Source organism: Maniola hyperantus, chromosome 4, assembly GCF_902806685.2.
Source record: "Maniola hyperantus chromosome 4, iAphHyp1.2, whole genome shotgun sequence".
NCBI lineage: Eukaryota > Metazoa > Arthropoda > Insecta > Lepidoptera > Nymphalidae > Maniola > Maniola hyperantus.
Window position 1 is genome coordinate 14933141 of NC_048539.1, and position 13091 is coordinate 14946231.

The 13091-nt window shown below is 39.4% G+C and overlaps 1 protein-coding gene across 3 annotated transcripts in view; it reads right to left on the minus strand.

The window, feature by feature from the left end:
- Positions 1-13091, minus strand: part of LOC117997287 (hormone receptor 4-like) — a 133966-nt gene that overhangs the window by 12042 nt on the left and 108833 nt on the right. For all 3 annotated transcript variants that reach the window (XM_069497984.1, XM_034985532.2, XM_069497983.1), the window contains 4 exons: positions 7908-9020; positions 7021-7241; positions 6541-6936; positions 3326-3518 (listed from right to left, as the gene is read on the minus strand). In XM_069497984.1, the coding sequence (XP_069354085.1) occupies positions 3326-3518; positions 6541-6936; positions 7021-7241; positions 7908-9020 (1923 nt within the window). The remainder of the gene's footprint in view (positions 1-3325; positions 3519-6540; positions 6937-7020; positions 7242-7907; positions 9021-13091) is intronic.

Below are 13091 nucleotides of genomic sequence, written 5' to 3' on the forward strand. Positions count from 1 at the left end.
TAGGAAAAGTATTTTTGAGAAAAAAACTACTGAATTTATGTTTGCAAAGTAAAGTTATTTCAACTAATGAATAAATAAACTACGTCTTATGATAAATTGTTTTACAATTTTCATATCCCTAATCTTATTTATTTACGCCTAAAGTTGTCATAAATTTAGTGTTAAAATAGGAATCTTTTGAGGCTCGTAACTTTTAAATCAATATTTTTTTCAATGTTTTAGATATCATTGAACCTAGATAATGACGAGATAAATCAATATAATTCTTAGTTTTGTGCGTACAATATCGAATATTGTTGTATTTTCCCTCCTACGTTTGTATGGAGAAAGCACCGAACTGAGTCCCCTTATACGTTCGGACTACAGTTTTTTTTAATCAGAAGTGTATATACAACGCGTTTTGTTGGCTAGCTCCTCAATTGACACTCCACCACACTATCACACCGTATCGAATCTCCGCACGCAAGACGTTAGTACTATTATATTATTCTGTGACGCAAGATACTCAACGGGGTTCTAAAATTACGTCAAAAGTTTACGTTTTCATTGGTAGTAAATAACCGAACTCGACGTGGAAATCGGATTGCGAAACTTTGATGTGTGTCGAATTTAGATAAGTGTTAAGTGAGAAATTATACTTTATTGTTTCCGTTTTATTCCAAGTCTCCGAAGTGAATTTATTGTCATATGTCCCGATGTTGTTTCTAATCGATTTCGCAATCGTCTCGGTTCGAAACTGGGTTATATGTACCATAAATCATAATAATTTTAACGAGCATACTTCGCGGCTCCATTTTGGTGTCTTCGTGTTGGGAGTAGTACTTCATACCTATACTATAGTATAAACAGATACGCAGTAGTCCGACGCCTTTGATCTCGTGGCAAATGGCTACCACGACGACCTTTCAATATAGGGTCCTCATAACGTAGGCCAGTTCGGGCCACTCCTTCGTACCGCACTTACCGCACGATTGCTCTGCGACGGCTTCGTCGAACCTCTGTACAGTACGTGGCAAAAAGTAATGTACATCGACATTTAGGAGGAGATACCCGGCTGAGTTTGTTGTGGGCTCTTCTCAGACCTGGGCGCGTTTGGAACCCTCGTAGCTTTATTTTTAAGTTTGCGTAATAATTATCACCACTATATCTTAGAAATCCAACATCTGACCATCAAAAATAGTTATTAATTACCTATTTTGAATAAATCATTTGACTTGACTTGACTTGACTTGACTAGCAGATTTGAAGAGCGTTGTCGTTGTCATTGAGACCGACAAAACGTTGGATAGGTATGAGTGACGGAGACAACGCTCTACAAAGCCGAAATGTCATTCTAAAGGCCGATGTACATTAGTTTCTGCTGCGTACTGTATGTAATATTATATCCTTTACTTTGTGCCTATACCACAATCCATGTAGCGATATTATGATCGATAACATTTTCAAGTCGTTTATCGATAACTTTAGAGCATATTTATTGTAGTAAACATAAATTTACATTAATTGTAGAGAATAAAATACTAATGTTACAAGATCTCATTTGAAGCAACTACAGTAAAATGGCATCATAGATTTACTAAAGCGTAATTTATAGTAATACTAGCTTTTGCCCGCGACTTCGCCACCGGTATTAAATTAATAATTATAATCTATAGCACAGTGCACTCGGATATGTAGGCTAACGTATCAGTGAAAAGATTTTCAGAATCAGATCATTAGTTCCATCGCCAACCCCTCCGAGTTTCTTGCTGGTTCTTCTCGGTAGGAAAGGCATTCCAAACCAGTGGTAGATGCATTTGACAATTCAAAAGTACACGTACCCACTTAAAAGTTTAATTGCATAAAACATATTTTTATTTTATCATTCCGTAGATTATCTACCTGGATCTGGATATAGGATAGGATCTGGATATAGGATCCAAACTTACAAACTTTACCTCTTTATAATAGTGTCAATAAGCCCTGTATTTACGCACAACAGACGGAAACGTTTAAGTGCGGAAACCAGCCCAGAGTGAAGAAGAAGAAAGAAGCCCTGTATTGTATGAAAAGTCTTTTAATATTCTTTCAATTATTATGCGTATTTTATGGGTATATTAAGGGTATATACGTGTTTTAGATAATAACTATCTAGGAAGACTTTTTTCACTAATATTTTGGTATATCCTATCTAAAAAAGTAGGTATAGAGTTACGGGTTTTAATAGATATAGGTACGTAATTAATATCAAACGTATTAGCTACTTACCTTCACCACATCATACATGCAAATAGTAGTTCAGCGTACACGGAAAATCGCTTTGTCTTTTCAAATAAGTATGCAGCCATTACATAGAGCGCCAGGATCATATTATAATTATAACTTGTAACTGACCTACATACGGTGGGGCGATGCACCCTCGTCTATAAGTGGATTATAGCGCGTTGTCAAGCAAAATCAATCGATCCGCATTTATTATAAAGCTAATAATGGTGTTTCAACCACCGTAGATATGTTAGACATAGCAACTTTAGTAATTTTCCTACAATTTTACATAAGTTCCTACTAAGTGATTCTATTTACAATTTAACAAACTTTACATTTTTTACAACCCTATCTTAAAGATAAAGAATAGTAGATAAAGATAAAGAATAAAATCTATTCATTAAAATTAGTGTAAGAATCGATAACTATTTAATTTAATTTACAAAATGAGGCTAATTCCGTTGTACGCAATCTCTAAACTAAACTAAAATGGCACGTCTAAATCTATTGCTATCCCTTTCATAATGTTGCTTGCGGGAAAGGATGGCACTAGATTTAGACCTGTTAATTTAGTTTAGTTTAGAGATTGTGTACAAGAGAATCGGCCCCAATGTCTGGTTACGACTAGATGAAGCTGACAAAATATTTTTCAGTATAAGTCCCGCAAATTGCTATTGCGCTGGAACCACGTCTCATTAATATCGAAATTACGTCATTTTGACGTCATTCGACGTATATTTAAGTAAAAATATACCATCAGCTCGAGACTTCAGTCTAGTCAGTTCAGTCTAAAATGGCAATCACACGCATTAGCAATTTGCGGGACTTATAATATGACTACTCTCTATTTATCTACTACTAGGTACCTCTAACTTATCACTAAGTATTTTTTTTATTTTATACCGTAATCTAAACATTTGGTATGTTTTATACTAATCAACCAAGAAAATCCAAGTTTCGCATCATATAAGTAGTCTGAATAAAAATGGTTCTATAGATAACTCATGCTAGAATTGTTTCTACATTTCTATTGATTGGATTCTATTTACGGTTATTTTTAAATGCATAGAAGAGTGCTCACCTTGATTAAGCAGAATGTAGACCTTCAGACAGACGTACTCCTCCATCCGCAGCTGGATGCGGCGGAACACGCACGTGATCTGCGTCATCTTCTCCACCACGAGTCCCACGTCCAGTCGGAGCTGCTCCAACGTTATGGGCCTGCCCATTAACGACGTTAGGCAGTTCTGTAGCGTTCTAAGATTCGCGTTTACCTACGATAAATGGGAAATTTGATTTAGTAATCACCGTCAATGCTCCCGACTGAATTTTGGCCACGGCGAAAAATGAATCAGTCAGTCACCTTTTTTTTCTAAATAAAGGAAAAGCTTACTGACTGACTGATCTATCAACGTACAGGTAAAGCTACTGGACAGATCGGGCTGAAATTTGGCATGCAGATAGCTATTATAACGTAGGCATCCGCTAAGAAAGTATTTTTGAAAATTTAACCCCTAAGGGAGTGAAATAGGGGTTTGAAATTTTTGTAGTCCTCGTGGACGAAGTCGCGGAGTGCGGACATTTTTTTTTTTTTTTTTATTCTTTATTGTACACCAAAAAATAAAAAAATAAAAAAAGACACAAAAAGAAACATGTAAAAGAAGAACATACAATCAGCGGCCTTATCGCTGTGAAGCGATCTCTACCAGGCAACTAGGTTGAAGAGGATTTAAGGGCTAGTGAAAACTGGGTTTAAGGTGTTAGGGAACATAAAGATAATAATTATAATATAAGTAATATGTATATTAATAGGCACAGAAATGCCTTAATAATAATATATAGATAAAGATATACACAGGTACATATATAATACATAATATATATACATATATTAATATATAATATAGTGTTAGATGAATAATAAATATACAACAATAATATTATGAGTAATATTGATGTTTTAATTGTAGGATAATATATTGTAGGACATAAGCTTGATTTATATATAACTAGATGATGCCCGCAACATTATCTGCGTGGATTTAGTTTTTAAAAATCCCGTGGGAACTCTTTGATTTTCCGGGATAAAAAGTAGCCTATGTCCTTCCCCGGGATGCAAGCTATCTCCATACCAAATTTCGTCAAAATCAGTTGAACGGATAGGCCGTGAAAAGCTAGCAGACAGACAGAGAGACAGACAGACACACTTTCGCATTCATAATATTAGTATGGAAGTATGGATGATAAAGACTGAAGATTTATTTTACCTAGGATTACGACGGCGGCACGGAATATGAATTGACTTTTATGTAATACAGCAATACATAAGCATATAGGAAATGCACTAGACAATGAAAATAGTTTTTGTATAACTGCCGGTATTACTGTTACGCTTATGTAATACATAGGTACTGCGAAAGAAACATACATGCGTTTCTTTATATTTTCCGATGAACTGATAGGGCTATAATGAACTGATTCTGACGGCAAGTAAATTTTATAGTATTTGCATCTTTTTCTTACCAATGTAAGAAGTAAAGGACAGGCAAACTCAATTTAATTTTAAACTGTCAAATCTCGTAACCTTAGGTGCCAGTCGTGAGCATAGTGTTTTGTAGAGAAGCACGAAAATTTAGCATTTAGCGTCTTTAAAATTCATTTTCCGTCCTTTTTTAGCAATATTAAAAAGAAAAAGATGCAGATATTCTAAATTTAGTTTAGAGAAAGACATTAGAATCGACGTCATAAAATATAGATAAAACAGAAAAAGATTCCATAACGATATTAATAGGTCCATGTCCACCTGCATCATTTCAGATGAATGGCACCACCAAGGTAATCAGCATAATAACTTAAGATACATAATGTGATTATTTATTAACTCAGTTTTTGGTTGGAATATCAAACCAGTAAATATTTGTGTGGATTCATTTGAACTTTATATTGTTTTTACTTATTCGAAAAATTAAAATTAGCTTTAGAGGATATTGGGAACAAAATTCAATTTAGTTCTTATGGGAGTTTGAGCTTTCTCTCTTCTGATTGGTCCGCCAAAATGTATCCCATATAAATAGGTATACTAATTGTTTAATTTCTCATAATAATTATATGTGTTTCATTTAATCTTTCAATATTGTAATGTCTATTCATACAAGTTTCGAGTATGTAGGACTACTCCTAGTTTTTTTCTCATAGGTGGTGAAAAATAGTGTGTCATTCGCGGCCAAAATATTTAATGTTCTCAGGTGGCGTATTTGAATCCTTCGCTACGCTCACCATTTTTCTACAGAATAATAAAGCTTTTGAGGAATATACTATCACTTTGGCCCCTTGTGACACAAATAACTATTGCCGCACCGCAATTGAATGAGCAAAAACGATAACAATTTAAAACCGTTCAACATAGTTCACATTTACTATTCATCTTAAAAGCCGGGTAGGTAATAGAAACTATGTATTGCATTTTACGATTCTAATAGAGCGGGCTATGCAGCGCAAGCGTCCGAGTGCAGTGAGACGACTTTCTATTGGTTACGCAACGATGCAGATCACGTAACTGCGCTCGCGCATGTGCGGAAATCCCTCCAGCGAATGTGATCATTCGAGTGCCTATAATTCAGGGCTGATTGGTAAAATCATAATCTGTGTTCCACTTAAATATATTTCCTTATTTAATGAATGGATTAAAATAAGATTAGATCTGTTGAAATTGTGATTACAGTTTCACTGTGTTCTCGTTAATTTAAGTTTAGTTTATTATTTTTTATTAATATTTATTTAGTTATAAGTTATTTATTTATATATTCGTTTTTGCGCAAAGATCAGCTCCAAAGGTCACCAAGTTAGACAATCAACTACAGTATATGCAGAGGCAGAGGCAGAGGTTACGAAGGGGCGCGCGCGATCATGTAGAGTTCCATTACCTGGCCTACCTAGCTATCCCTCTGTGTGACAGAAACTGCCTGTTCTTTTATATAACAAAGTGTCATAACGTGATGTTCTTCACTCGTTCACATAAATAGTATAATCACCAACAACCAGCTATGCAATGAGACGATTCCTCGTTCTTTTGAAACTAGTTAGTAAAAATTTCAATATGGCTGCTAGAGGGGCGCCTATGAGGTGCTTGCCTAAATGCCTAGGGCTCTGTCGACATTTAATCCGCCTCTGAGTTAAAAAAAAGAAAGAACTATTTAGCACTGAGTCCATGGCCAGTTTAGATTTAACACATTACATGTCCTTTGGTAAACTAAAAAAGGACAAAATAGATTAGGTAGTTAATAAAAATATATTTACCTCTTGCATGAAATCATGTTCATGGTCTGAGGAAGGTGGTGCATGCGCAAGTTTCCCGTGCATCGCCTGGTACGCTGCCGTCGTTAACACTGAGATCTCGTGCCATTTCTCCATCAACAGCTTCGAATGGATTTCCATTGGTATTTCCATTATGAACGGCAACTTCTTCGTCCACGCGACCATTTTATGTACAATAGAGTCACCGATTTTACAAAGTTTGTCACCAATTTCGGAAGTGTCATGTAGGAGATCAGGTAGGTGACGAACGGTGGCAATGTCTTCCATAGCATCACAGTCTATGAGCGCTCGAATCATATGTAACGCCCTTTCTAAAGGAACGGCACGATCTCGAGAGGACGATACTGCGCTTTCCAGTCTTGCTCGTAAATGTACAACCTAAAAAAGAGAGACACTGTAAATAAGGATATTCTGATCTAATTAGCATTCAATTTAATTCGATTCTTATTTGGAAACAATTACCTCGCTAGGGTTCGTTAAGGCAGTCTTTAGTATGGTCCCGTTGACGAGGTGCGGTGGGAGAGGTGGTAAAGGGTCTTTAGGTTTTTCAGGCGGAGACGCTCGACTCGTCGCCGCCGTAGCCGCTTTCGTGTTCGCCTTCTTGTGTTTCTTATATTTCACTTTATATAAGTTGTACACGGCACCACTATTTCGGCCACCCGGCATTCTGTCTTCACGTACAGCTGTTGAAGACAAAACATATTGTAAAAAACCGGCCAAGTGCGAATCAGACTCGCGCACTGAGGGTTCCGTAGCACAATCGTATTTTATCGACATTTTGCACGATAAATCAAAAACTACTTACTAGATCTCGTTCAAACCAATTTTCGTTGGAAGTTTGCATAATTGTACATCATATATTTTTTTTAGTTTTATCATTCTCTTATTTTAGAAGTTACAGGGGGGGGGGACACATTTTACCACTTTGGAAGAGTCTCTCGCGCAAACTATTCTGTTTAGAAAAAAATCATATTAGAAACATCAATATCATTTTTGAAGACCTATCCATAGATGGGGTATCTACACATATGGGTTTAATGAAAGAAAAATTTTTGAGTTTCAGTTCTAAGTATGGGGAACACCAAAATTTATTGTTTTTTTTTCTATTTTTGTGTAAAAATCTTAATGCGGTTAACAGAATACATCTACTTACCAAGTTTCAACAGTATAGCTTTTATAGTCTCGGAGAAAAGTGGCTGTGACATACGGACGGACAGACGGACAGACAGACAGACAGACATGACGAATCTATAAGGGTTCCGTTTTTCGCCATTCGGCTACGGAACCTTAAAAAGCATTCTATCAAACGCTCGACGTGGAAAAAATTGTTATTAGGTTAATATACGTACCCTGCAAAACCATTCCTTGCTCTATACACTTTTTGAAACGGCAGTACTGACATCTATTTCTTTGAGCTTTTGTAATTTCACAGCCACCGTCTGCCACACAGGTGTAAACTCGTCGATTTTGCACAGTCCTTTTAAAAAACCCTTTACAACCTTCACACGTTATAATGCCGTAATGTAATCCCGTTGCTTTATCTTCACAAATCATACAAATCATCGGTTGTTCATCCTCATCGCGTTCAGTCTCTGCAGCATACGTCCGGAGTTCAGGCCGGGGCGCCAAGGGACTCGCACTGGGTACACCGGCTACTCCTGCAACACTACCCGCTGCAGCACTCAAATTTAAAGCGTGCATTTGTTGGTGTGCCGGTAACTGTGAGACATCTCCCGCCCACAAAAGCTCCATGTTTAGCGATGTCACTCTCGGCCTCCTCAGTTCACCGCCGAGATTCAGTAGCATTCTGGCCGCTGACTCCTCACTGCACTGCCCCGGGTCAGGTGTCGGTGGCGTTGGCGTATGCGATGCGCTAGCTGAAGGCTCTGAACTGGTGGTCGGGGCTGGTAACGTCCAAAACATTGTTCTTACACCACCCGATTCTCCCATAATGACCGCCGGCGCACCTCGCCATTGCGTGGAACCTCGAGATCCCGCTTTCTGCTCCAAGGGTTGCGGTGGGAAATGACCACCTATCAGTTCTGGCTTTACACCATTGATGCAAGCGGCAGGTGGCCAATGACCCGGCGAGAGCGATGGATGCGTAGCCTGCGGAGACGGCGCGATGGCACGGGGTCTGTAGGGCTGGGGAGGCTCGGGTTGTGTAGCCTCAGGCTTCTCGAGCTTGACGGATGAGAATTGAGATGAAGACATAGAGTCATGTTTTCCGACCGGAGAGCTTTCCGATTTGACGACGGAGGACGCTCCTTCGAACTTGATCACTGAGTAGGGCGGTGCGGAGCGGATGACGGTGGGGTGGCACGCGGGAGAAGGCGACGGTGAGCCGCCGCCGTCGAACACGGGCGGCGGATGCGGCGGCGTGCTGCAGCCCGCCTCGGCCATGCGCGGGGACGGCGGGCCGGGGTCCGGCGACGAGGTGCTGGTATCGGCTGCCGACTCGCCTGCGGAGCATACATCGAGATTAACGACGGTCGCAGACTTCCGCGTCTCCGCGAAAGTATAATAGCGAGGCGTGCTTTTAATAAGTGACAAATAGAAACTAGGTGAAATGTCAACGACCGCGCGGCGTGGTCGTAGTCAGTAGAAGTGCGGGGTGCGACGCAGGGACGCGACACTGCACTTCCCGCCGCCGCCGACTAGATTAGCCGGTTGCGTCACGACGCGAGCGCGGCCCCGACCACATAGAAAACTAATTTAATTCACGGATGCGATCGCAAAACATTTGGAAAGGCCACTTTACAGCCGAGTGCGAATGCATCGCTCGATGATGAATCCGTTTGTATTAAAATATATTTGCATATTTGTTAATTTTATAGTTTACTTTGATCGTTCACGCAATAATCCGGAACGCGGAAAGGAAAATATGTGGAAAATATAGGAAGCGTGGCCGCACGTTGTAACGGGTGAGCGCGAGATGCGGTGCGCTGCGCGAGGAGAAAGTGAAAGCGGCGCGCGCGCAGATGGGGCGCCCGGAAGCGTTGCCCACGCGGCGCTGCCGCTGCACAAAGGGCTCTACGAACAACTCTCCTATTGTTTATAAATTTACTTTCGTTTATGATATTATACGGTAAACTATTTCATTGATAAAAAGGGTTCACTGATAAACGGAAATAAATCCAGATAGTTTCACAGGTTTCACGGGTTTCACAATTTCATTCAAATTATATTATGACAATTTACAAAACTAATCAGTTTAAGATAACAAAATCACAAAATCTAATAATTATTTATTAATATTGATGAGTATATTCAACAAAACAAAAAGTATGATTCTCATTACCAAAAAGTAAACAATGAATAATTAGAAACTTTACCGACTTTTTATTACTAAATCCATATGCGTAGGTTAATCACACCGGTCGAAGCTTACATCTTAAATCACTCAGTCCATTGAACTTTGAAACAATTATTATATTTAGAGAACGATAACTTTTAGCACACGAATAACCATGGTTTGTTAATTTGTGAATTTAATTAGAGGTCTGTCAGCCATTTGTTTAACGGTAAAACTTACGAGCGCCGCGAAAATGTTAGCGCAGGTTTGTTTACGCGAGGAAAAGTCGCGAAGAAAGTTTTCCACTGGCGGCGCTGGGCAGCGGGCGCGCGCAGTGAGCCCGACCTACCGCACGAGGCAGCGCGGGAGGCTCCCCGCGCGCTTCCCGGTCCCTCCCTCCAGCCACTATTAGGTCACTCAGACGGCCGTGCGTGCGAAGTGCAACCGCACAATGACTAGTGCAACGCGTGCACCGCTCTCGCTTCGAGGACGATCTCTATTTCACTCCGCGTCCTTTGCCACATCATTGGTGGGGACCGATCTTTCTAGCCGCGTGATGCAATAGCTGCTGAGGTCTGAGGTCCTAGGAAGGCCCGCTTCGGAGATAAGTGCCCCGTTTTGATACCGCCTATTACGTTGTCGGTATTGATTGATGGTATTAGCGTATTTATAACGTCGAATTGAACCTGTCGAGTGTAAATATGGTGTCGGTCGATTGAAGTTCGATTGTGATTTGTGTTGGAAGCTATTTTCAATGAGTACGGAAGCGTTTGTCGTCAGACAACAATAAAGACGCTTACGCAATTCGCAATTCTTTCTATAGGCCGATCTTTTTCGATCGGTGCAAGCGAAGGTCGAGCACGGTCAGCGACCGAGCGGAACTGGGTCACACCCCTACCCCGGCGCGCGTCTTGCGCCTCCCTCCGCGGCGCCGCGATGCCACGTGTCAGTGCCCCGCGACCTCCTCTATTATTATCTAACCATCATCATCATCATGATCAACACATAGTCGGCCCGCTACTGTACACGGGTCTTCCCTCAGAATGAGAAGGATTTTAAGTCCGCTACGCTAGCCCAGTGCGGATGGGCAGACTTCCCAAATATTTGAGAACATTAATATGGAGAACTTTCAGGCATGAAGGTCTCCTCACGATATTTTCGTTCACCGTTTGCACGAAACTCCGAAAAATTTGAAGTGATTCAACCCCCGACCTCCCGAATAGCAGGCCGACGTCTTTTGAGTTTTGTGTGGGCTCTTCTCACACCCGGGCGCGTTTGGAACCCTCGTTAGTTTTAAGTTTACGTAATTAATTATCACCACTTAGTATATCATGCCTACGTTATAATAGCTATCTGCATGCCAAATTTCAGCCCGATCCGTCTAGTAGTTTGAACTGTGCGTTGATAGATCAGTCAGTCAGTCAGCCAGTCATCTCTTTAACGTCAGGAAAGCGACAGAAATAGTACCTCCCTGGGTGTAGTATCGATCGCAGCACCCGGTAACATCATATTATCCATTATTTATTTAATTTTCTACTAAATAAAACTTATTATAGTGTTAATGACTTTTTTAATGACAAATTTTAAATAATGCATGAATAGAAATAGACATTTGAATTATTAAAAACATTTACATGATGAGTATGAGTACACGATGACATCGCAATATTAATGAAATTAGATAATTTAGAAATAATTTTGCACGCCATGTTTGGCAGGATATGTAACTGATTACCTAACTTTTAAGACCCCATGTAAATAATATACATGTACCTACCATATCTGAGCAAAATAAATAAATGATTATGATTATGATTATGATTACTTTCCTTCTAGGATATTTAAAATTGAGAAATACCATTTATGAATTTACAACCATATAATGCAATATCGTGACTGAATGCAAATTTATCTAGCTAATAATAAATTAACATTCCTGGTTCTTATAATTGAGAAATAAGTACAGGTACTAACTTGGTAACCTTCAACAAAAGTGCAATTAAGTATTTACTTAATTTTATGAATTGAAATTATCCTTAGCACGTTAAATTAAAGCAATGGCTTAAGTACATAGGTAGGTACATATAATAATATAGCTCACTACTATAAATTATTATTAAAGTGTTAGGTAGGTGTTACCTCTGTAGAAGTACATACAAATATTGGCATAAAATAATACCTATAGACATTTCTAGGAACGCTATCGTTATCAACCACTTCTCAATAGTTAACGGCTAACACAACTATAATCAAAATTTTATTCAAGACAATTTTTATATCGGCAACTGGCAACACCACGGTAGCGTGGTAGTCAAAAAATTTGTTTATGTTTATGTTTGTTTTATTTTATACATTACTTAAATTTGTTTAAAAATTTCAAGTGCAATTGGGCAAAATAAAGTGAGTTAACAGCACCATTAATCGCCATTTTACGGTAAGTCCCACAAATTGCTATTGCGCTGGAACCATGTCTCATTAACATCTAAATGACGTCATTAGAAACTTCAGTCTAGTGCTGACGTCACTAAAATGGTAGCCACGCGCATTAGAAATTTGCGAGACATAAACTACATTATATAACTGCATTCATTCATAAAGCATAAAACAATCTGTTTCCGCGCTTTCCTTAACAAATAACGTATGAGACAGAAAAAGATAAATATGTACATACTCGTAAACTGTAATGAATAAAAAAAATAACGAAAACAAATAGTGCGGTCGTTCGCGGCGCTAAACGTAGCGTATCACGTTGTAGTGATCCCGCTTATCTTGTACGTTGCATATACGTCCACACGCGAAGGGTGCGTCACGCGGGTGCGTGGCGTCACGGCGCGTCACACCCTCGCGCCGCCTCTCACGTCACGGAACGTTATCAAGATTCACGCAAATCTATAAATAATTGAACTGTACATCTACTTTTTTTCGCACGAGTCATATGATGATACGAGCGTATTAATAAATCGGTTACGTTTACCGGTCTACACTTAAAATAGTAGAGTTCCTGCGTAACTCGCAAATTCAGAAAAAAATGTTATTGTTGAAAAAATCCTGGCAATACACGCACTGGCAATGCAGCGGAGTTGAAGCGGCGTCTAGCAAACTTGACGGTGTATGGCTATCAGGTAGAGTAATTAGTCTAGCCATTCAAAGAGGTAACGCATCATGCGTTCTGGGCACCGTGTCTCGTTACAGTGCAGCATGTGGTTTAGATTATATTTTTGGTTTATGATTTTTTTAA